A 24,835-nucleotide genomic window follows, 5' to 3' on the forward strand; every position below is an offset into this window, starting at 1 on the left:
ATCATTAAGAAGAATTATTTTTCCCTTAGGTAGTCTTTCAGGTTTTCTCATCCTTAGGCTGCAATTGATTCTCCTAAATCTGACATAAACCTAATTATTTTAGAGAAAAGTGAAACAATTATTTGATCTCAAGGTACAATGCTTAACAGTTCCAATGTGCCCGTGACAGTCATCCTTCAAACTTTTTTTTTCCTCAAATGTCAGCTTTCAGAGTATGAAGTACGCCAAATACAGTGATGCATAAAACACCTGGTTCCTGGAACGATCACATGGGGATTTGAAGGCATTTTAAAGAAAAAGCATGAAAAAAGAGACTAACCCTTTTAACATTTCAGAAAACTTAAAGCTACTGTATAAAATGCATGATACAATAAGATTGGCAACAACATTTGCAGAATGCACCGTTTTGTGAACTAAATTCATATTCCAAAGAAGTGATTGCTAAAGGCTCTTAAATCTTGAAATTAAGTTAATCAGCAAAGGACTGACTAGTTCTTAAGGAAGGTCTTAATTTGTTTGAAGTAAATCTAGTGGTGTCATAACAAACCCAGGGCTTCAAACAGTAGTGTTTGGATCGTCTAATTCTTCAAACACATCTGGATCATGAATGACCATATTTTGGTACATTTCCAGTGATGTTACCCACAGACCAAGGAAATGGAGGAAGAGTGTGGGAAATGAGGTATCAGACAAATGACACTCCTTTCAGAATTTTCTTAGAAATTATTTTATCTTGTTACAATGAATAAAATAAATCAATGACTGGTTCTGACCTTTTCAAGAACTAAAGTGGTTATAGTGTATGTGGATGTTGAAAAATATATTTGATAAAAAAGATTCAGAAAAAATACATCTTCAGTATAGTGTGCTGGCCTATGAATCTTTTTACAAGAGGTGACAGTTTTTAAACACAGCATCTATAAAAATGTAAAATAATTAGAAATCTATGAAGCTTGCATTTGAATTTAGCAGTTTTGGTGACAGAAGGTAAACAAGTGAATAAAATCAATTGAATGGAAATAATGAGTTTTTTTTAGAAAGTCTGCATGAACTATATAGAGTACACTGAGCTTCTTTTTTAAAAGCCCAATCAATATTTCAGCCTTTTTACATCACTAACTGATATTTTACGAAGAATGTGAAAGTACTAAAAATATTTTCCAAAAAAACTCATCCAGAAAACATTGAAGTGTGTGAATATTTTTATTAAATATAATTCAGAACTAGATTTACTCTTCTCATAGAGGATCAAACTCTTTTTTAAGATATTGCTCTGACTATGGTATAAAAATAGTAACATTTTTGAAAAGTAGGCTATATATATGTACACATATGTTATTCCATCTTAATATATTATAAAGAAGAAAAATTAAGGCATTGAAATATTTTTATGCTGTCATTGCATTTTTCAAGATTATATCATTCTGCTTTTTCTTCCTTCAAGGTTTTAGAACCCTACTCCCTTCACTCCATGAAGTACTAATGTAATATTAGTCAAGCTAAATGAAATTCTGACTTAACTGTTTCTACCAGTGTCTAGAAATGCAGTCCAAATCAAAGTTTACCTTCTTAAGAAACAGAGTAAGTTATTATGGATACTGGTAAGGCAAAACATTTTTCTATTCATCCCTGAAGCTATTCAGAAGCCTTCTTAGATTCTTTATGGATGGCAGGTGTCCAAGTTCACTGAGACACTTCTTTTATTTTCCTTTAGAACTAACTGCAAAACTTGGTATTTATTAATCAAATGAACATTTCACTCCTGGAGCCAATTCTCTCATAATAGAGTAAATTGGGCTTAAAAAATAAAAAGGATCATATCAAGCAAGTTCTTTATGACACCATACGGTAAACAAAGCCAAAAACAAATAGGATTTTGTTAAGAGGTTGAGCAAATTTCACTAAGGAAAACACAAAAAACGAAGGCAGCAGGATATTTCCACAAAGAGTGGTTAAAAATAATCCAACCATTCTGAATGGGCACTAAACTATGTGTTATATGCTTTACACATGATTATATTTGATTATCGCAAAACTCTACAAAGTAGAATCAATTATCCCCGATTCAGAAAGGATACTGAGATGGAGGCCATGATGTTACTTGCAAGGTCATATAACCATTACAGGACAGAACTGAAATTCAAATCAAAACTGTGTAAAACACGAGTTGCTGTTCCCCTATAGCACTATGGAAAAGGAAGCCTAGTAGATTCCTTGTCTCTCCATATGGGCACCAACTTTCTTTCTTAGACCTAAAAGCTTCTGTTATTTCTTTTTATTCTTCAAAGTACTTGTGATGATGTTAAATATCTTTTCAATAATAGAAGAAGTAGTTGACAACTACAGAAATGATCAATCTTTATTTTGAAAGTAAATGTCAAGAGTGCTCTAAATGCTGCTCAAGAATTAGTTTTACAGGTCATAATACTTCAGCAATACTATATGTTAATTTGTGCACATAACAATTCAATAATTGTTTTATTTGTATTTATATATGTATTTTTAGAATTAGGTTAGATTTTTGCTATGATTACTGTAAACTCCAATTTCAACTTGTCTGAAATTTAATCAGAAAATTCAAATAACTGGAATTATTTCTTTTCCTCCAAATAGTTACCTATTTTGATGAAAAGAAGACAAAGGACATGTGAGGAAACAGCAAATAGAAACATTTTAATTACTTTTTTAGTTGAATCTGAGACTTAGAGTGCCTCATTTCCTCTGTAATCATGTTAAGTACAGTAATTTACTCTATTATTTTTCCCAGAGTATATCATTAATATAATAATGAGCCAACCAGATGAATGTTCTATACTAACATCAAAATATGTTTATTATGATGACTAGTGAAGTAAACTTGGGATTAAAATATAATTAAATTATTTAAAAAATAATAATTAAATTCATTAGAGTAAACTGAAGTCAGCCAGCCATAGTGTTAGGGAAAAGAAAGTCTGCAGAGAAACTGTAGGCAAGACCTGATGCACAAGAGAGCCGTCTAGAACGGCCAGAGGAGCACATGGCCTAAAAAGACGCTTAAAGGAAAAAGGGCCAGCTAGATCAGGAAGGCTTGGTAGCCACGTTAGGGGGCTGGGACTTCGGTGTAAGAGTAACACGAAACCACTGCAGTTTTACCCAAGAGAGTTGCATGATTAGATCTGAACTTCTCAGCACACCACTCTAGCTGATGAAGGCAGGAGCAAGAACCAGTATAGGGGAGAGAGTCAGGAGACAACTGTAGCAGCTCTGCAGAGGTTCATGGTGGCCTGAAAGGAAGTGATGGCAGCGAATATGGGGAGAAGCAAACACATTTTAGATAAAGGAGGTATTTATAGGTGAAAGAACATGTATGATAAAAGTAATAAATATTTGATAAATGAATGAATACAATGTTTTAGAAAGACTCTGACTTCCAAAAGGTCTTATATGGTGCGGTTATTTTCTCAATAAACAGAGCAAGGTGGCCCATCTTATTCACTACTTTATAAAAATACAAAAAAACAAAAACCAAGAAAACACTATTAATATTCATGCCTTCTCCTCTGTACTAAAAAACAAAGAAACAAACAAAAACTTTCCAAATAAGGGATGCTTATGCCTTTGAAATAAATACTCTCACATCACCCACAGCACTTAAAAATACATATTGTACAGATCTTTATTCTTGTTAAAAACAAAAAGGATGCCAGATTTTGTGTTTCGCTGAAACCTTTCTTAAAGTCTTCTTTCCTTATCAATTATGACCTGGTGAATTTTTCACAAGCACTTATTAAACAGTCAACATATTTAAAGAAAATCAAGTGTCCTTCAGATTCTGGAAAGTTGTAAGGAATATTTTCTCGAGATTTCTTTCTTATAGTCTCTCTTCCACATGCCCCTATATCCTGCAGGTGATCATCTTTCCTACACTGTAGAGGCGAGTAGGCAGAAATCCCTCAATTTACTGCTCTACCCTGGTTCCACCAAATATCCACCTCAAACCTGTTATGTATTTCATCCAGTCTGAGTGGAAAAGGATCTTCCTCCCTGGCCTCTGTTACCTCAGTAGAAAAGTGTCCTTCATGAAGTCTAACGGACTGGAATTGCTCTACGTCTATTCTGGATCTTCAGGTCATGACTATAACATAATGCCCTTTCCTCTGTTTCTCACCATACTTTTACTGCTTCGTACCTATCAGCATATCCATATTCACATTTCTTCCATCTTAAAACCACCCTCTATGTTCTTTAACAACTAATTTCTGTCCTTGTACCTGCACTGATTTTTCCTTAAAAGGTATCATCAAAGGCTGTTTGCATTCCTCTGCTCTTTTGATGGTAGGGTATGTTTCATTATTAAACCCATTTTAAAGAGGACAGGGAGGCTCAGCAAGGTTAAGTAAACTTTCCAAAGGCTGTAAATGATAAAGCAGTTTAGACAGAATTCAAATCAAGATAGTCTCATTTAAGGCTTTATTTTACTTTGTAACATAAAGCTTGAGGCACTTAGTATTATAAACCTTGGTGCCATCAATATCACTAAATGTAATTACTGACTTCTGCGTGTTTGTTTTTCTAAATAGGAATATCACATCCGTTTAACTCATATTACCTGAAGAAATACATATGAATAACGAGGAGACAATTCTATCTTTTAAAATATGCGACTGTACTATGTACAAGACCTTTTTAAAATTTTTAATCTAGTAAAAGCTGTTACATAAATATCAAAGTATTATTCACTTATTTCTGATTGTACTTTAAAAACATAAGAAAAATGATGATAAATTTTATTTGCATTTTGTTTTATAGTACATAATAATAGGTACAAGGAGGTAATTTATACTAAAGTGAGTAAAAGTATGGTAAGATAAAAGAAATTATACCTTATGTGCCTATTTAATTTATCCAAATTCAACTTCATTAGGAACAAATAGTCCAAGGAACTAATACTACACTGTAGGACAGTCAGGTTGCACATAATTCAACAATGTAATGACTGTTATCTCAGCCAAGTAATATTAAGAATTCCAAAAGACTGTTACTCACAGTAGAGAATTCCTAGTTTGTGCCATTGTATTATTATCTTTTCTAATTCCTTAGCTACCTTTTCAATTAATGTAGACAGATGATTCTTTACCAAAAATTAACCCGTTTAATGCAATACACTTTTGTCACTACTTTACTCTGTAAACATTCATTGAGGGCCTACTATGGGCAAGGCTGCATCAGGCATTGAATGTAGGAAGATGAAAAATGGGTGAGGTAGCTGCTAGCTGAGGTAGTTCAAGGAGAATGTCAGTAGCACATGAAAGTCACAGGAGACCTCATGAGACTTCTAAAAGTAATTCATTTAAAAACGTTTAACCAAATTAACACATAGCATAGGCAAATTACATACAAATGCTACTTAATATAGAATATATATTTATCTCTAAAGAATATATCCACATTATTTTTTCTCAAATGTCACAGCCTCTAAAGGAATAAGACAAATTTTTGGTTATACTGAGGAACAATTTTTCTTTTCAGAAAATATAAATTGGCTTCTTTTTGTATAAAGGAAATATTACTAGTGTGGAAAGAAATGTATATATTTTCGTATCTCTGCATGGCTTGGGTTTTTGACCATAGAGAAGTGGGATTTGGGTTAAAGGACAAATCTTGGAAGTTAAAAGATGACTGAATAGACAATTAGAAACTTTTGAAGGGCTTACCTTCTAAGAGGTAAATGTTAAGATTTCAAAGGGGTAAAACCTGGAACCACATATGGTATATGTTTCTATACCATAGGGTTTACATTAAGAAGCTGTCTCTTTCTCTCTCAGGAGGAGGGGAGGGCAGCTGTGTAACAGCTCCTCTACAAACGCCCAGATCAATAATTTGGGGGTTCCCCTTTTGTGGTGTAAAATCCCCCTTTGGTACTTGCAGGTGCCCCAGTCTCGCTCTCTTCACATTGCTCTGAAAGGGGAGATGGAGTGTTGAGTAGGAATGTGGTCATTGATCTAGGAAATAATAGTCTGCCCACATATAGAAACTCCGTATGCGCTTCCAGGACAAAATAAATAAGTGTATGTAATAATAATTTAAAAAGTATCATGTTGTAAATAAGAATTTAAGGGGAAAAAGTTTCTTTGAAAACAGAGCTTCATTAGATTTATTTTCAAGCAGATCAAGTCACTTTAGTTGTCAATAAATGATCTTATTCAGCAAAGACAACACATTGATCTTTACCATTTTGTCATAAGATTTCACTATAATTAGAAGTAGGGACAGTTCAGTGTATAAAAGGCAGACTAAAGAGAAGGAAAAGAAAAATCACTTACTTGATATTATCAAGACAGCCCGATTCAGGTTTCAGAATGGCAGTGTGGTGAAACATTTTATATAAAGCAATCCCAAGGAAGATTACATTAAGCTGGAATGTAAAAGGTACTGTTATGTAGCATAACTGGAGTAGAAAAAAAGTAATGTATTCTCTACAACAGATGACTTGTTCTGGGAAATTAGCTCTCCTGCACTTATAAAGGAATTGTATCACATATGGTTGCCTAGTATTTCAGTGAAGACAAAAGGCCAAACTTGGGGACTTGGGATACTAATAAGTTACAAAGTACTGTTATGCCAAATACACACAAATACAAAAATCAGCATCATTTGGAAAGATGCTGTAGAAATTACAAAACAATGCAAAGCTAAAGTATATGTTAAAAAAAAAAAAACTAATTCGTTCAGGTGTGTTACTATTTCTACTCTCTGAACATGGTCCCTAATTTATTGTTTAGGGATAGTTTTCAAATACTACATTACAAAAGTATAAATATAAAAATCAATATATTTTTAAATAGTTATGTCAAAGGGATTATAAAATACTGTTAAATTCTGATGCTACAACAAACTAGGATTAAAGTAGAGGGAACCCCCAATGACACTGTTATATCACTGCACCCAGAGAGAGCATATCATTTAAAACAAAACAAAACAAAAGTTCAGTGTAAATTCCATGTATTACAGATATGTGAACTGTATAGAAAATCACATACTGAATTGGCCTTGTTACCTAAAGTGTTTCTATATTACAGAATTTGGGATTGGTGGGAACTAGGAAAGTCCAATTATAAGCCCCATTGAAGTTCTGTCAGGAATATGGGTCTACAATCCTTAATCAAATCAATAAGTCACAAAAGTGACCTTTTTTTTACATTTAGATAGATATCATAGTTTTTCATTGCAATTTGCTTTGGATAACCAATTCTTGCCCTCAGTTTTCCCAAGGCCTAGACTGAGAAGCAATAACTAATAATATGAGTTAAGATGGAGCAAACACTCTGACAATGAATCAGAAAACAACAGGTAATACATTCGATTAGGATACACAAAAGGGGCTCTACTTTCCCAAAGAGACTTGGGAAAAGAAAAGATGTTTCCACTAGGAAGGCATATAGCATAAAATGGGCAGGATTTAACTCAAGATTATAAAGTAGCTCAGAAACCCAATATCAACACAGAGACATACTGTTGAATCATCTGCCCGTCTGTTAGGAAATACAAGTAAGTCAAACTTGGTTTGGTACATCAAGAAGAAAATTCACACATAACAGAGTGGAATCCAGACAGGCCATTTATGGCTAAGATAAAACTCACTGATCTTATACAGGATAATCATGAGACACACACAAAATTTCAGTACCTCAAAATCAAAGACATTCACATGGGAATGGATGTCCTGGAATTAACTATTCATATATTAGAATTTCTCCATCGTAACATTCTTTGAGTTGCAGGAGAGTCATTTTTTTAGGTAATCTGGTCAATCTTTTTGACCAAAAATCAGATGGAAAAGTGAAAGTTTTGAAAAATTCACTGAATGGCCAAAAAGACTAAACTCAACTGAAACCTATATGGTGGGAAAACTGGATTTGGGCTAATGCAAAGCTCTTCATATCTTTATTCTATTTGCTCTTACTTTTTCAATTTTTTTCTTCCAAATTATTACCGTGTTTGGTGTCAGAGTCCTGGTTAGCCCCTACTGTGAGTATTGGCTGATGTGTTTGATTTTGGGCACCTGCTAATTTTCCACTAGGGGTATTATGTGATATGCAGTACACATACCTTAACTACTTTTCTGAAGTCTGAACAATTTCTGAATTCCAGAATATACCTGGCCTAAAGGATTTCAGATAATGAATTATAGATCTATATTGTATATAAAATCAGTGTTGATTTATTCAAAAAAATGGACAGCACTTTTGTACTTTAAAATAAGTGTGTAAATGATATCAACAATAGTATCTAAATTAGGATAAATAATTCATATTTGAAATCAAGATACTACGCATTTTTTAAAAAAGGAGTATGATTTCAGAATGTTTTCCTAACCTAGTTGTGCCATTCTCAAGTGAAAACCTCTTAAATTTTAAACTTTTTGAGATTTATATGAAAAACAAAACTGGATAGAACAAAACGGTATTTTGCCACATTTCCAATTTATGATTCTATTCATATTTTAAATTATCCAAATGAAAAAGAAGGGAAATGCACTGTTGTCAAACAAAGTCATCACTGTTAAAAACCTATAAAACCAAATGGATTATGCTGGATCGGGCTCCTGAGGAGCATAGTACTGCATAAACTCTTGCAAATGCATGTTTTCTTCTCCCAAGGGTTTTGATTAAATATTTTACAACACAAAAGTAGACTATAATGAGTATCTAATTGCTTGAGTTACATAGGGTCAAGTGAGTACATGCTTTCCCCAAATTAATCTATGAAAATTAAAGATAGTCAGCATAGGGATAGTGAAAGTTTTACTTCTTGACCTGGGAAACACATAGTTAATTAGGAGTTCTTACCATAATTATCAAGGTCGCTGGTCCTATAAAACTCCAAATGAAGTAGGTGTCAAGTCGGAGCCAACATCTGCAATGAAACACAGGGGAGAGAAGGCATTCAAGGACTGGGATATGGGACATACATCAAGAGTGAACGAGTGACAGAGAAGAATGTGAGCTGCAAAGCATTCCACTGGGAGACAGGAAATATTACATTGCTTGTTCATTTAAATGCTGAATTATGTGCCCAATTTCTGACAGCACTATTGATAGAGTAAGATAATTACTCCTGGAGGAAGTAGGAAAAAAATGGCACTGGGCCTATTTGCTAAGGCCTTTTGTGTCCATCATAGAAACCTAAAAAAAAAAATAGAAAAAGAAAGAAAAAGCTGTACACACAGCCATTAAATCGAGTAGCTTTAAGCTATCATTTTCTCTCCAATTATGGTGCTACATAACCTGTCTTTCAGCTGTCAGGTAAAGTGACATTTTCCTGACAAGAAGATCTGAGTAAATTCAGTACAAAGAAGAAATAAATTTGGTATCAGAAGACTGAAGTTTAATTAGGTTGGGCAGCCAACCTTTGAGAGTTCTTGAGTCTTAAAATGTGCATTGTTACTGCTAGTGCTTCTGGGGTTGCAAATGATCCTTAGCATCCCATGAAGTTGATTCATGACCCAAAAGTAAATTATTAATCACTTAATTTCAGTTACATTTAATACTCCCCCAATTCTTAAAGCCTCTGGGAAATTACATTTTCATTCTTCAGGATGACAGGAAGACAAAATGGAAGTGACTAGTTATGAGAAAGATTAATGTAAATTTTGAACAAATTACATTTGATGTTAAAAACCAAATTTTGAATTATTTGCCATTTGGCTATACTTGCAGCATAATTAAAAGAGAAAACATCTCCAGTGGAAAACGGTCAAGACTGGCTTGTTAAGTGATCTAAAACTGCAAATCTAAAGTACGTAAATATTTCTGTGATTATTATGTAACTATTACTTACACCTCAGCAATGACAGAATGCCAGAAATAACTTTATAAATGTCAATTGATACAGGAATAAATAAATAAAATGTTTCCTTTTCATCAGATGAAATGTTACCAAATAGTTAAGAAGGAGGAAGTAGATCCTTATACGGTAATAGGATAGATCACAATCGCAAAGTCTTGTGAAAAAGTAAAATGACAAAAACTATACCTATCTTAGAACTACTATATATAGATACATACTATAATACTCATATTTTGGACAGATACATATGTGTATGTAATTTTTTTAGTGAAATGGAAAATATCATCAAACTCATGTTAGTGATTCCCTCTCATATGAGAGCAGAGAGGACTAGAAGTGGACAAAAGGGGCTTCAGCTATATGTTTTATTTTAATAATTATTGAAAGCAATGTGCAAAAATACTAATAGTTACAATATTTGAGTGATAGAAACAGTGATGTCTATTATGTTTTTTAAATTTTTCTGTAACTTAAGTTTTTAAAAAAGATAAAAAGCTAGATTTTTAGGTAAATAAAACCCCAAACTCCCCCCAAATCAATTTCAAAACACGAAAATCTGCTCTTCTTCTATTAAGTTTAATATATGTAAACTAATTTCAATTGAAGCATAATATTTGTACTCCAATAAGAAACTGGCTACAAGTTTGTATTTTTTACATAGATAATTTCTCTTTATTCAAAATAAACATAATAATCCTATTTAAAAAAATGTTATTAGGAAGCAATCAATACTTAAACTATTAGCCATTAGTTTCTTTGAGTAATTAGTTATTTTTTGGTTGTGCTGTTGTTCAAAAAACTCAGTTATGAAAAATGAGTATCGTGTTGCCAATAAGCAGATACAAACCAGAGAACATGGACATTCTCTCAGATTAAAGTATGCACAAGTGTACACACACACACACACACACACACAAACACACAGTCCAAGAGTGTTGCTGAAGTTCTGGCATCAAGATACAATATTAAAGATACATTTAACATGACTGTTAATAGTACAGCCCCTGTTCTTTTGTAGCTCAAATTTCTGAGAGCTAGTCTTAGAACCAAAACACATTTTCAACAAATTCTTTTCAAAGGAAAATGTATTTCAAGAATTTCTGCAAACTTATTCTACAGGCTAAGAACTTCTTATATAAATAACTTTAATTACAATATTACAGAATGTCTTGGATTAAGCAGGGAATTTAAAAATTTTACATAATCTCACCAAATGTGTTGTTAAAATAATATCATTAAATTTTAGTCTTACGAAAGTTTTATACTTTTTGAAAATGGTCTCTGCTTAGCAAATGTTTTATTTGGAAATAAATGTGCTTTTGGCATAGTGCTCTCTAAATGTGGAAGTGAAATTACTTTAGAAGTTATTATTTCTTATTCTTTAAGAAAATTCTTCAATAGCATTTGGTACAATAGATTTAAATTCCCTGAGGAACTGAACAGTGAAAGAGGCAATATGAAACACTTAGCATGTACGGCATGAATTTTCCCTCTGTGAGAGCCGCCTGGGCTTAACTATCTTCTGGAAGGTAGTGTGGCAAGAATCCCTTTTCTAATTCAATTGCCATATGGCCGCACCTGCTGTTCTTGGCTACCTGCAGGCTTTCTCAAAACTTCCTGTATTTCCTCTGTTTCACATTAACTACCCTAAAATTTTGTGTGGTTTGTGCCCTGTTTTCTATGCCAATGCTGAAACAATTAATCCAGGCTTTAAGGTGAAGGAGACTAAGGACATCCCTCAGTATCCATGGGGGATTGGTTCCAGGACCCCCTGAATACCAAAATTCATGGCTGTTGAAGTTCCTTACAGTTGGCCTTCTGTACCCACAGATGCTGAACAGATAGATATGGAGGGCTGACTGTACTGTATGGGTGTTTAGTACATGCCTGGGCACATATATCCCACCTCATACTATTCTATACGTCTAGGATATTCAATGTCACTTGGATACAGTGCAAAACCACTGGTTAAGGGGAGACAAATGCTAAAGGAATAGCTGATTGCACTAAGCCCAGTAAAGGCAAACGGTCAGATAGACCTGCCATTGAAAAACATGATTTATCTGAAAACTACCTTTATCCACAAAGTATCATTTAATTTGTGAAATCATTAATTTTAGTAGGCCATTCAGGTTTAATATTTCAGATATGTCAATTCTTTTTTTTTAAAGGAAATTATCACATACATGAAATCTATAAATTATGTTTATAGCAGTACTATAATGACATAACCCACTGTTGACAGATGAACTGCATTCTGATTTCACTACATACATTTTAAAGTCAAGATCGAAAAATCTTACAAGATCAATACATTCAGAATTCAAAGGAGAATTTGTCACATACTGTAAACCTTGACTTTTTTTCCCATTTACCTATACTAAGATGTCATTAAAATTCTTTTGTAGCAATTTAAAAATATTATATAACCAGCACATATTGCTATATATTTGATAACGTCTTACTACATTAATTTGTTTATTGGTTTAATACTCTAAAGAACTGATACTAATCCACATGAATAAATTACTATGTTCTTCCAAAATTATTCTCTTCAAAAATATAAGAAACATCATTGCAAATTAAATAATAAAGGTGCTGACGTCTGTATTAGTCTCCCATAAAATTGTCAATTACCAATCCAGCAAGTACTACCTTTAGGTTTACTCAGAAAATAGAAAAATAAAATAATGGAACAAATTAATTTCTCAAAACTACAACAGGACAGCAGAAAGCCATACTTCTAAAGCTTAGTCTCTTCTACTAAAATACTCCTCACCATTGTACTTATCACCATTTTAAAAAGGCATGACTCTGTATTTAGAAAAATGGTGAAACCAACTGACCAATGTATATAAATGTCACCTAAAATGTATGTTTTATAATGCTTTTAGATACTAGTAACACTACCAGAGTGCAGTTCCTTATTCAAAGCTAGCATGTTTAATGAAGTGTCATTACGATGCCTTAGGACATTGTAATTTGTTGCCTGTTTAATTCACTCTTACTAAAGTAGACATCTGACTATTAACCAGTTTTTTGAAGTAATGTAAATTAACAATGGTGTTTACTTCACTTTCTACAGTCACAGACTAAACTATCCTTGGTGAATATTAAATGCAACCAGTAAACAATCTTTGGCTACTGTTAAACGATTACATTTACAAGGTTTAATTATATCAGGTTGTTTACGAGAGTTTCTTTTCTCTGTAACATATGCAGATCTCTTTATATTTGTACTACATATATCTGGCAAGATTGAGAGAAGAAGGAATATGGAGAACTGGGGCAAGAAACAGGGAAGAGAAGAGGAAAAAAGACAGATACATACTTCAAGCATAATAACTCTAGTTCTAAGCTTACTGCATGTGTGTTACGTTTTTTTTTTTTTCAATGTCATTTGCCTCACAGCACACTCATGCACCTAACTTTGCAATACTTTGTGAGCAAGTGCATGAACTGGAAAAGACCAACAGAGCGATGCAGGAATGGAGTATGATCAGTGGTACTCAAGACTAGAACCACAGTTCAGCTATAGTTTTGGATCTCAGAATACAAAACTAGATCTCATGTATCATATATAGTTTATGTTGTCTTCATGTCCCTGATATGTTTTTTGAAAAAAAGTGTATCACTATTTATTTAGCAAAATGCATCCTATATTTTATGGTGGATGTAAGAAAAGTGCTGTCTGTTATAATTTATTAACACTAAATGCTGGAATAATTCTCATGGTCCCATGTTGTTTAAATTAATAGAAGCTAGTAGCATAAGAATTGTAATCACTACTCTTATAAATGGATGCTTTTAATATAATTTGTTTTTATAGTTAAAATAATGTTGTTAGTCATAAAGTTTGTATTCCTTCATTTGTATCAGCTAAATAATAGTCCTAGTAATAATAACAATATTTCTTATTTGATAAATGCTTATATATGCCTAACACTTTACATACATGCATACTTAAATACACACACAGTTTCAAATATTGCAATAGTTTTGCAAGATACTTACAACCCCCACATGACAGATTAGAAAGTGAGAGAAACTGATTTTTTTGCCCACAGCCACATGGCTAATAGTTAGTTGAGCCCAAATTTTATTCTAATCTACCTGACTTCAAAGTCCCTGAAGCTAGTATATATTTCTCAAAAAGAATTAACATACAAGCTATAAAATAAACAAAAGGTATAGTTTTGTTGACTATTATAAATTCTCAATGAGATGAGAAATTTATATGCTGTACATAAATCACAGATTGTTGAAACATGTCCCAAGTAAAAATGTTCAACCTTTCCAAACTTAAAGTGACGTCTTGATAAGTTAGTAAAAATCTCTTGATAAGTTAGCAAAAATTTTAGTATTTTTAAACAGCTTTATTACAGTATAATTCATATACTATAAATCATCTATTTAAAGTACACAATTCAATGGTCTTTAGTATATGTAAAAGTTGTGAAATGTAATCTAATTTAAGAGTATTTTCATGGCGCTAGAATAAAACCTTTTATCTATCTATAGCTAGTCCTCGCTGTCTCTACCAAATTCACTCCCTTGGTATGGAAATGGCTTCCCTACCCTCTACCCAGTCCTGGTAGATCGGGTTCATTTTGTCTCTAAGGATTTGCCTCTTCTGGACATTTCATATAAATGAGATCATATATTTGTAGTCTTTGTGACTGGGTTGTTTTATTTAACATGATGTTTTTAAAGTATTTCATTTTGTGGCATGTGTCAATACTTCATTCATTTTCATTTCTAAATAATATTCTACCACATGGATATACCATCTTTTGTTTATTTTCTCATCAGTTAATGGACATGGGGGTTTCCACTTTTTGGCTAACATAAATAATGCTGCCTATGAACACTCATGTAGAAGTTTTTGAATGAGTCTACATTTTCATTTTTTCTGGGGTAAATCCCTAGGAGTGGAATTACTGGGATATATGATTACCATGGTTAGCATTTTGAAGATCTGTCAAACTGTTTTCAAAAGTAGGTAGCTGCACCATTTTACATTGCCACCAACAAGATGTGAGGACTCTGACTTTTCCACATCCTCATCAATATGTGTTATCTGTCTTTTTGATTGTAACCTTCTAGTGGGTGAAATTATGATATAAAGTTAGCTCTAGATGTGGAAGTCATTATACTTTGGTTTTAGTAAGAACTTAAGTCTTACATTTGACTTTAATCATATTTTGTAAAGAACAGGACAGCAGTCCTGATGTTCTCTGATATAGTTCTGGTATGGCTAACTCTTAACCAAAAAAAATTATGCTCAATCCAAAATTCTTATATATGGTGATAATTTTATGCCCAATCATATGGTTCCTGGTGATGAAATGATGACACAATAAGCCCTCAATCTCTAACATACATACACACAAAACATGTCCTTGGCCTTTAATAACATCACATATAACATACAGAGCACTCCCCACACACATATTGAATGGTTATCTTGATGTATATCAATGACCAATACTTCATTATCTGTGTTAATTCCTACTGGGCAACCTAAAGTCAAATATAGCTGGTGATACACTCAGTAAAGTAAGTGCTTCTTGTCAGTGCAATGTTACAAGTAGGAAGATTTTACAACAACATATAATAATATGCTTACAGAAATATTTCAAATGAATATATAGTATTCTATGAGTAGGACGAAATGCTTAGAAATTGTGAAATATACTAAATAAACCATGCATGTGACTTGCAGTTACTATCAAATTTAATGTTCCTTGGCTAGGTAGTTTCTTGAATAATGTTATAATCTAATATTTGAAAAATCGATAATCACTTTCCTACCCAAATGATTATGCTGGTTAGAGAATGAAGTGAAAATAAAGAAATGGAGGGGCTTTTAACTAGCAAAGAAGAGACCACCCCTTTTAGAGCTATTGGGAGCTAGGGAGACAAATCTAAGACTTAATAGATGATTTATAGTAATTTTCAGATCATAAAATTGATTTCAATTATTTTTAAGAGCTTGGTTATGTTCTAGAACTCAAGGATGTTCTAATCCATTATAAATGTTCATGACCTAATTGGCATCTTTCAAAAAGGCTTTGCTAGTTTTCGAGCCCACATTTTAATTCTGGGCTATACCCTGTGCTATGCTTCTTCCCAGCACCCTCCCTCCCTGTGCTCTTGGAACCTACCTCAGTCTTTTTCCAAACTACCAATCATGTTAACCCCTGCTTTTTCTGTTGTAAACTTAGATTTCAAGAAAAGTGCTATAAACTATAAGTGTTATTTTTTCCTTTAAATAAAAAAAATTAACTGTTCAGTTTGTGTTTTTGCAGGTGATACTGAGGTAATTAAAGTTTACATGAACTGATTAACTTCAGGTCATAGAATCAATGTATTTAGCACCGAAATTTCCAAATCAGTTCTGTTTGAATCATTAAGTCAATGCTAGCCTTTATCTTTTGACAGAATCATATTGGATGGCTCCACTGAATGATGAATAACAGTATAAGAGAGACTAAAGCAAGTTAGGAAAACAGAGAAAATGGAAAACACCTACAGTTAGTGCAGTTTGAACCTATGATCCACTAACTGAGTTTTTTTTTTTCATGACTGTCTTGGTCTTTTACTCTGATTTTTTAAAGTGTCTGATAACTGTGACTGCATGTAATTCTAAGTACATTCTCTTGAGAATAATGTCAATATAGAACAAAAGATTTCATTAAACAACATCAGAAAATAATGAGATTCTCTCATAAACATTGCAAACTGATGGCAAACTAAGAAACTTCTCAAAATCAAATTATGTATGCGTTGTGTGTGAGTATGTGTTCTGTACATAATAATCAATTCAACGGCTTTAATAACATTTCACAGGAAAACAATCATAATCCATCAGCCAGATGGAATATGATAGTTACCTTTATCTGGTTCAAAATAACACTTACTTAACCTACAAAAACAATTTTGTCTCTAATTTTATCTCCTACCATTGATAAGATTCTCTACTTTTTAGAAATGTAAGTTGTTACTACTATTATTATTATTATTATTATTAATGGTTTCAGAAATAAAACCTCATTGTTATTATAATAAAATACATTAAGTACATTAGGAGGAGAGAGATGGAAGAGATGTCTATCATTTGGATTACTGTAATATGTATGCAGTGGTTTTATTCTAGATGTAACCTAAGTAGTTGAGACTGAGAAATAAAAACTTAATAATAACAAATTTCCCAAAATAAGTAAAACAGACTATCAAGACATAAAAATTTACTGTATTAAGCTTAATAAGAATTCACAGAAAATGACTGACAATCTGTCTCTGAATTCTGGCTAATTCCAGTTTATTTAAGACTGTGGACTTGACACATTTACATTTAAAAAAAAAAACAATGCAGCATTTAAGAAGGTAACACCGGCAAAAATTTTAAAAATCCCCCCTCAAAACACATGAAAGCCTAAACGTGATGAACAGAGAGTAGGAAATAACATTTGAAATAAAATAAAAGAAACAATAGTAACGGAAACCAGATAGCAAAGACAGAGATACATAATTCTATAAGCAGAAATCCTTCAAGTTGTATTAAAATACATTGCCTATATTTTTCTTTGAGAAATTATATTGATTAAACTCCCGAATGGAAACTTGATCTGTTCATTTCAGCTTATCAAGTAAATACAAATGACTGAATAATATTTCTTTTTCAACACTTGCTTCCTCAAGGGGCAAAACAGCACTGTAGAGATACTGGGTTGGGTGAATTCCCAAAGGGAGAAGTTAAACGTTTTTTCCATGTACCCTGAAGATCTCTCTCTGGACAATTTATTTAAAATGTACAAATGAGATACTAAATACTTCATGCCCATCTGTGACAGAATTTTAGTACAATCTTCCCTATCCTTTTTTCTCCCTCTTTCATTTACCCCTTCTCTGTATCTGCTTTGCTTCTCTTTGTGTTGGGAAAAATCGTAATAGTGAAACTGGACTATTACTAAGGCTTGTTTTAAATCAGTGCCTGGGAAATAAATTAGCCTCTATTCCCACAAAGTAATGTCAGTAAATGTGAGCTTCCAGTTATGGTGCAGAAAATTAAAGCAATGATGGCCAAAGCTTTAACAAAGTCACAAGAGACTACATAGTATTGATTCTATGAAAAGATAGATTCTTGCTATCCAGAAAATGACATCTCTCTCAAAATAAATCACTAAAGCACAAAGCAAACAAGTTGTCAGTTCAGTAACAGGAAAATTTGCAAATATATACAGATAAAAACAAAAACAAAAGCATATCAAGAACTGCAAGAGAGCAAAATTGAACTACATAAAAACAATATTTGAAGTAGTGTAAGTTCACAAATAACTGTATAAGTCACTTTAATAACTTAGAGGGAAAATTCATGAATTAAAATGTAAAATCCTACACTCTAAGGGCAGTGACTGCTAATGGGTTTTTTTGGGTAGCAGTAAAACCATTCTAAGATTAGACAGTGGTGATGGATGCTTATTAACACAACATACTAAAAACAATTTATGTGTATACCTTTAAGGAGTGAATGTCATGGTATGTGATTTATATCAATAAAGGTATTTTAAAAAATCCTATAGTCTATCTAATCCCCCCCCCCCCCCACCGAAATGTCTTTAGAGGCAAATACAGATAATATTTTTATCTAATCCTAATCTGGTCTATGGTTGTCACCGGGATCCACAAAATGACCTCAGATTTGACCACAATTCACAAAGGTTAGATTAAAAAAATACTTGCTATTAGTTTCATTTAGACAAATGGCTTTATACAGGCTGCCACTGTACTCAAGAAAAAAATTTGACAGAAGTGAGACAGTCCTCTTTTAATTGTACTGTTGGTGTTTCTACACCTACGCATAATCTACCGTAACTATGCTCCCGGTAACTCTGGAATCCTCTTGTCATTCCCTCCTCATGAGTCTGCTCTTCCGGGAAGTGAGCTGTTTTATTGCCAGCATATTCAGGCTGCTGATTGCTGGTGGTGGAAAGTCATGAAATTTGGCTTCTTAACTTCTGTACAAATTGATGTTATCTAACCTCATCTGAGCCTTCACTACAGCTTGGAAATCTTTTCATTAATGTCTAATTGGCTCCTTAACACATTTTCCACAGTGCTCATTTCAAAGCTTTTCAAATCTCCTGTCCTCTCAACGTGACCTCACCTATTCACTCAGCACAAATCAGCATCTCCTACTCGATGGAAAAATTCCTCCACTTCGAAATTTATCTTATCTGCTATTTCCTTCACACCTCAGAAAACAGGGGTCATTTTACTATCTCAAAAATATCCTGGTTTAGTGGAAATAAGCCTGACTTATTTTATCACACATATGCCACTATCTACCTCTATCACCATGGGCAAGGCAATTAATTCACCTGGTCCTTGATTTTTTTCATTGTAAAGTTAATGCCTTGGACTAGGTGAATTCTAAGGCCACTTTCAGTACTAAATCAAGGCTTTTTTCATCTTACGTCTAATCTTATGCCTTTCTATCCCCCAGGACCTCTTCCTTTCATTCAGCCTATATATACTGAATACAAATGAGGCAGAAGATACTTTCTCTTTACTAATCTCCACTTACCAACTTGATTCTTCCTATCCTAGACATTCTGGGGACTTTATTTTAAGACATCCTTCTTCATTACTGTTACCATGAGTTAATAATATTTTCACTGTTTCTCAATCAGACTTTCTCAGGCTGTGGATAATAGCTAAAGACTCTACTTTCTTGCCACTGATTTTGTTTTGCATCTTCCAATTGGGCTCCTGCTTCCAGTACTTTGTCAAAAAGTTGTGGCAAAGGACAAGTGATTTTTCCTCCTTGCCTATCTTACATGAATTATCCTGGACACAAAACACCGTCTTTAAACTTTCTTCTCACTTTCCTCTTGGTTCTCTTTTAAGGCTCTGGTCACCTCCTTTCTTTTTCTATTTTTATTTTCCCTGCTTAATCTCTGTCCTAAATGGGAGTATTCATCAAAGGTCTATCTTGGTCTTCTTTCTAATTTTTCTTCTATTGCAACTCTCATTCATTCTTGGGATCCCAATCAGTTATATTGATGTGAATTACAAACATATTTTCCACTGAATTCCTTTCCAGGATGCTGAACATCCCTATGGGTGTCTCACCAATTTGAAAGGATGTTGAAAATAAAATTCATCATTATATTTCAATAGCCACCTAGGGGGAAAAAAAAGGAAAACACAAGCTGCCCCTGCCGCAAGAGTCTATCTTCCTGTTAATGATATAAATTACTTTCTAGTGACTAGAATTGACATGTCATGAAGAAGAGAAGCCATTAATATCAGGGACTATATTGTCCTCTGATTACACATCTTTAATAGAGCTAGTTTTTCATTTGGCAAATGTCTCAATGCTCTGAAAGACATAAAAATTATCATCTTTTTATAATTACTGAAGGCTGTGATGTAGATATGGAATATCAGGAATATTTTTTCTCTTTTTACATCATAACAGAAGTACAACTCATGAACTGAATTATCCCTATTTGCTTTCCCAGTTCTGTAGTTTATTGCTGTGAGGTGATATAAAGACCTTAGCTTCTGAGAAAATCCAAAGCTTTTATTTCAACTGGATTTAAAAAGAGAGGGAAAAAAGGAAGGAAAACATAAACTCACACTTTATCTGTTCCGTAACTCCTGTAGTCTACCGCAGCTGACACAGCCACAATGAGCGCGGGCATCCCGTAGCCGACCAGGTAAAAGTATTTCCTCCGTGAATGTTCACTCTCAAAAACTTCCACCAGCATGATATAGAGCTGCACTCCCTCCAGGAACATCCAGGTGAAAGCCGCCAAGAAGAAGAAATGTAAGAGGGCAGCAAAAACTGCACAGGCAATCTGGGGAAAGGAACACGTGACTTAGTCAAATAACTACCAAGTGAAATATTGTCAACTACCATAACGTTAAAGTAAACATTTATCAAGTCTGCAGTAATAAAACAAGTCTATGAAAGAACAATTGTGACAAGATTCTCAAAATTCAGATATTAAAAAGTAATTTAATATAAACTATCTTTGAAAACTATATTTAATATTTTATTAATAATGGCTATGGATAACTGCAGAGCATTATAATAAATTTAGGAAAAAGTTCTAATAAGAGTCTACTGATAATTATTACTGAGCCTAGTCTAAAAGTTTTAAAATAGATCCCATGAATTTTTTTTCTTGGCCATAATCATGTGTTTACTAACATTTTAAGTTCTTCAACTGTAAATGAAAGAGGAACATTAAAATTAAGGAGAATAAAAGCACTTAAAATTAAATCATACAATAATTACAGTATTTTATAGTGAGATTATTAATTCATTATTATTAACTGTTTGTTTATTTCTTCCCTGTCTTGTTTCAGAAAGAAGTTAAGGTGGCACTGGAAAGTTCACACTTCATAGATGTAAAAGTAGATCTGGTTAAAATAAAGTATTCCAAAAGTCCCTTCGTTCTTTCATTTTTTGTTATTGTACCAAATGTTGGTCTAGGCAAGCTAGGGCAAAACAGGCAGCCAGTCCTTACTTCAGCACATTTTCTAAGATACTCCAAGTTTCAGCTGACCACATACTAATTTTTTTTTTGTCAGTTCCTGGAGTTCTCACTCCTCTGGGTGGGGGGAGTCTTCATTTTTTTTTTTAATAAGTCCTAACTAAACTTTATAGTTAAAACTAGAAAATAGTAACACATGTATAGAAATTATCAGATTAGTATGGATTCAGCGATGAGTATGATCCTTGAGAAATGAGACAAAGAGCAGGTCTATTTCCTTGGGTTAGAGAGATGACAGTGAAGGGGAGATGAGGAAGTCAAGTGTCAAAGGGGCTAGAGAGAGAAAGCCATATAAGAGGCAGGAAGACACCCATCCAGCAGTAAGAGTAAAGACAAGTTGGGCTGGGCTGCTCTACCCAAGTTTTTCCTACCAATCATTGTTCTTTATTCTACTACTTGTCAGAAATTGGTTCTGCGCAGTCTGCAATGTTTGGTGAAGCTCACCATACCACATGCAACATCAGGAAACAGAAATAAGAATAAGGTTCCTAAATGAAAAGAAATCACAGAGCATTTGAACCACAGGTTAAAAAAAGAATGAAATGATTTCTCCTTAAAAAAAAAAAAAAAGAAATGCTTTCTCCTTGGAAAATAACAGTTTTCCATTTCTTGCGTTAGAACTTCAGCTATTAATTTTTGTTATCTGAAGGCTTTACTTTTTTGGAGAAAGAATGTGCACTTTGATTGCTTATTCATCTGTAAGCATTTATGGGAAAAGCTGTCACATTTGTATATGATAACCAATTAAAAGTATAATCACCATAATTGTACCCTTTAAAGCCATTAATCATGAATGTGTAATCATAAACATGAATCCAACTGCATTTTTATTGTAAAGTACTTTATACATATGGACACATACCAGAGAACAGCATTAAGTGAATGAATTATTTATTATGCTTACAAGTCTTCTAAAAAATTAAAGTTTTCATTTGCGGTTTTAGTCATGAGAACAAACTCGTGCTATCTGCATGAATCTTAAGTAAGTAGAAAGAGCTTCACAAAAATTCTAAGTGGGCATAGAGTCTGTTTAATATATCAGATTCTATCTGCCATTAATATTTTCTGTCCAGTTTTACCAAGAACAATTGGCTAGTGCTATTCCTTTTTTCCCCTTTTCCCCTCTCCCTTCTCTCTCTCCCTCCCTCCCTTTACTGATATGGCTAAACGTAGTTAGTAGTAAGTGTGAAGTTGGCACTTATAGATGTGAACAGAACTTGAGAAAATACAAAGCGTAAAATAAAATTTGGGAAGAGTTTACAAATTATAAAAATGACATACAGTTTGAATGATTTTCCAAAACATGTCAGTTAGAAAAACTCACTTTAAAAATGCAGTTTTTAATATAACATCCATTTTTAAAGTATATTATAAACTACAGAAAATAGCAGTTACATGTTAGACAAGATACTCCTCCATTCCCCAAATGATCTGTTTAGCTTTCCTCAATATTCAGCTCTGTGATTAAAAGTTAAAGAAAAAAATACTAATGAAGAAACAAGTTCTTTAGAAAGGCAAGCTTATGAACAGAATTTCTGAAGAAATGTGCATTCATACATCCACAAAGGCACTACTTCTTTATGACAGTGGGACATGAAAAAGGGAAAACTGAGTTAAGATCTGAAACTCAGTAACTATCTTAGATGACTTGAAGAGATCTTTCAAGTAAAAATATTTTGATTGGAAAGCTGAAAGTGAAGACATTTTTTTCTAATGTTAACGTAGGCTGCTTACTGGTTGGTCGGTTCGGTTGATCCCAATCAGGAAGAGCAGTTCTGCTACAAAAAGGCTGATGCAGAGGTTCTTATGGATGGTGTTACGGTCACTCTGGAGCCCACGGAAGAAACAGAATGTGAAGATGCAAATCAGGAGACAAACAAGGGACAGCAAAATTCCAACCCATGTGATCACATCCAGAAGAAGGTCATGGACCGCATCACTGTGCTGGAAACACAACAGAAAAGCCTTAAGTTGCAATTATATGTAACCAACTGCAAAGTTTTATAAGGGCCTGGATTCGTGAGGCATGATTTTAATAATGTATTAAATATCCTCCACACGTGCAATAAATAACTTAATTATTTGGGTTTTCTAGTCTACAGGTAGAGCATTTTATCTTTTCTGTGAGTTATAAATCAGTTTGTCAGTAGTGTTTGCACCTTTTTTAGCTGTGTACATTTTCAGTATATAAATAGTTGAAGCAAATCACCTTAATTCTGGTCAAAACTTCAAGGTAAAGCTTTTTGTTTCTTTACCCCATATCACTTTCTTAGGTCAATTTTTTGACAACTCCAACTAGGGAATACGTTATTTTTAAAATTAAGCTATATATTAGAGGAATGGTATCTCAACTGAAATGCTTTTTGAAGCATTGAGGGATTTTTGTAAAGAATTACAGTTCCTCTGTCTTATGAATCCTTTATCAAAATTTTCAAGGTTGAGTTCATAAAAGGACCTAATTTTATAAAGATGCTCAGTTAATTCTGATGAACAGCCACAGCTGTTATATCACTTATTTAGTGGACAATTTAAAAGAATGGAGATATTCACTGGATTTATATTCCTACTGAATGGCTTAAGGAGAGGCCCTTGAAGGGTGCTGCATGAATACAGCCTGTTATACAGAGACAGAAGATAAGCATTCAGAATTTCTATACCCTATAGCAGCATAAAACACACAGGAGAGCTATGGAGAAGAAATATGCTCAAGAAAACATCTGTCCTGAAACTGCATGTTTTGGTTCTGTTAAAATAGTACCGTGAGTTCCATGCCTGCCATGTTCCTTGGTTTGTCCCCTGTCTCATTTCTGTCTTTGTCCTAAGATTCAAAACTCTATTCCTACCCTATGATAGTTTGGCTCCATCTAAAACCACTTCTTTGAGGCTTTAGAATTTATGGTGGCTCAACACATCGGTGTGCCAAGATGTTGTAGCAGAGGTGAGAAATTGTCTATGATTATCAATTCCTCTTTTCTTTCTAGGTTTCTTGAAAAGTCTTAAAGACCTAACTTCCATCAGTAGAAGAATAAATAAATAATGGTTGAATTATGGAATGATCTTCTAAAGAGTAGTAGAAAATTGGTGTTCTAGATTTACAGTCACATAGATACTTCTTAAAAATCTATTTTTAGATTTTTTTTAAAGAATGCAAGTGGCAAATATATCTATACAGTATGATCTACTTATGTAAAATTGTAAAAAACACAAATCAATGACATTGATTTTTAGGTACATAGGCATGAGTAGTAAAAATGTAATGTGTGCAAGGGAGATTTTTTAGTTAAAAACAAAGAGACGTGTTTCTAATTGACATCTTTTCCAACTGTGTAGATCATACATGTTGATTTTTGTTTTAGGATGGAAGGTATACTACATACAGTTGTCTTCCACACTGTTAGCTCACCTTAAAAAATACATAAATAGCCAGGTTTTCT

General features: G+C 33.3%; 1 protein-coding gene across 11 annotated transcripts in view; it reads right to left on the minus strand.

Annotated features, from left to right (window-relative positions):
- ADGRL3 (adhesion G protein-coupled receptor L3) overlaps positions 1–24,835 on the minus strand; it is a 560,304-nt gene that overhangs the window by 159,001 nt on the left and 376,468 nt on the right. For all 11 annotated transcript variants that reach the window (XM_032459457.1, XM_032459461.1, XM_032459445.1 and 8 more), the window contains 4 exons: positions 23,136–23,345; positions 20,479–20,699; positions 8,832–8,898; positions 6,306–6,397 (listed from right to left, as the gene is read on the minus strand). In XM_032459457.1, coding sequence (XP_032315348.1) covers positions 6,306–6,397; positions 8,832–8,898; positions 20,479–20,699; positions 23,136–23,345 — 590 coding nt within the window. The remainder of the gene's footprint in view (positions 1–6,305; positions 6,398–8,831; positions 8,899–20,478; positions 20,700–23,135; positions 23,346–24,835) is intronic.

The sequence above is a fragment of the Camelus ferus genome, chromosome 2, assembly GCF_009834535.1.
Source record: "Camelus ferus isolate YT-003-E chromosome 2, BCGSAC_Cfer_1.0, whole genome shotgun sequence".
NCBI lineage: Eukaryota > Metazoa > Chordata > Mammalia > Artiodactyla > Camelidae > Camelus > Camelus ferus.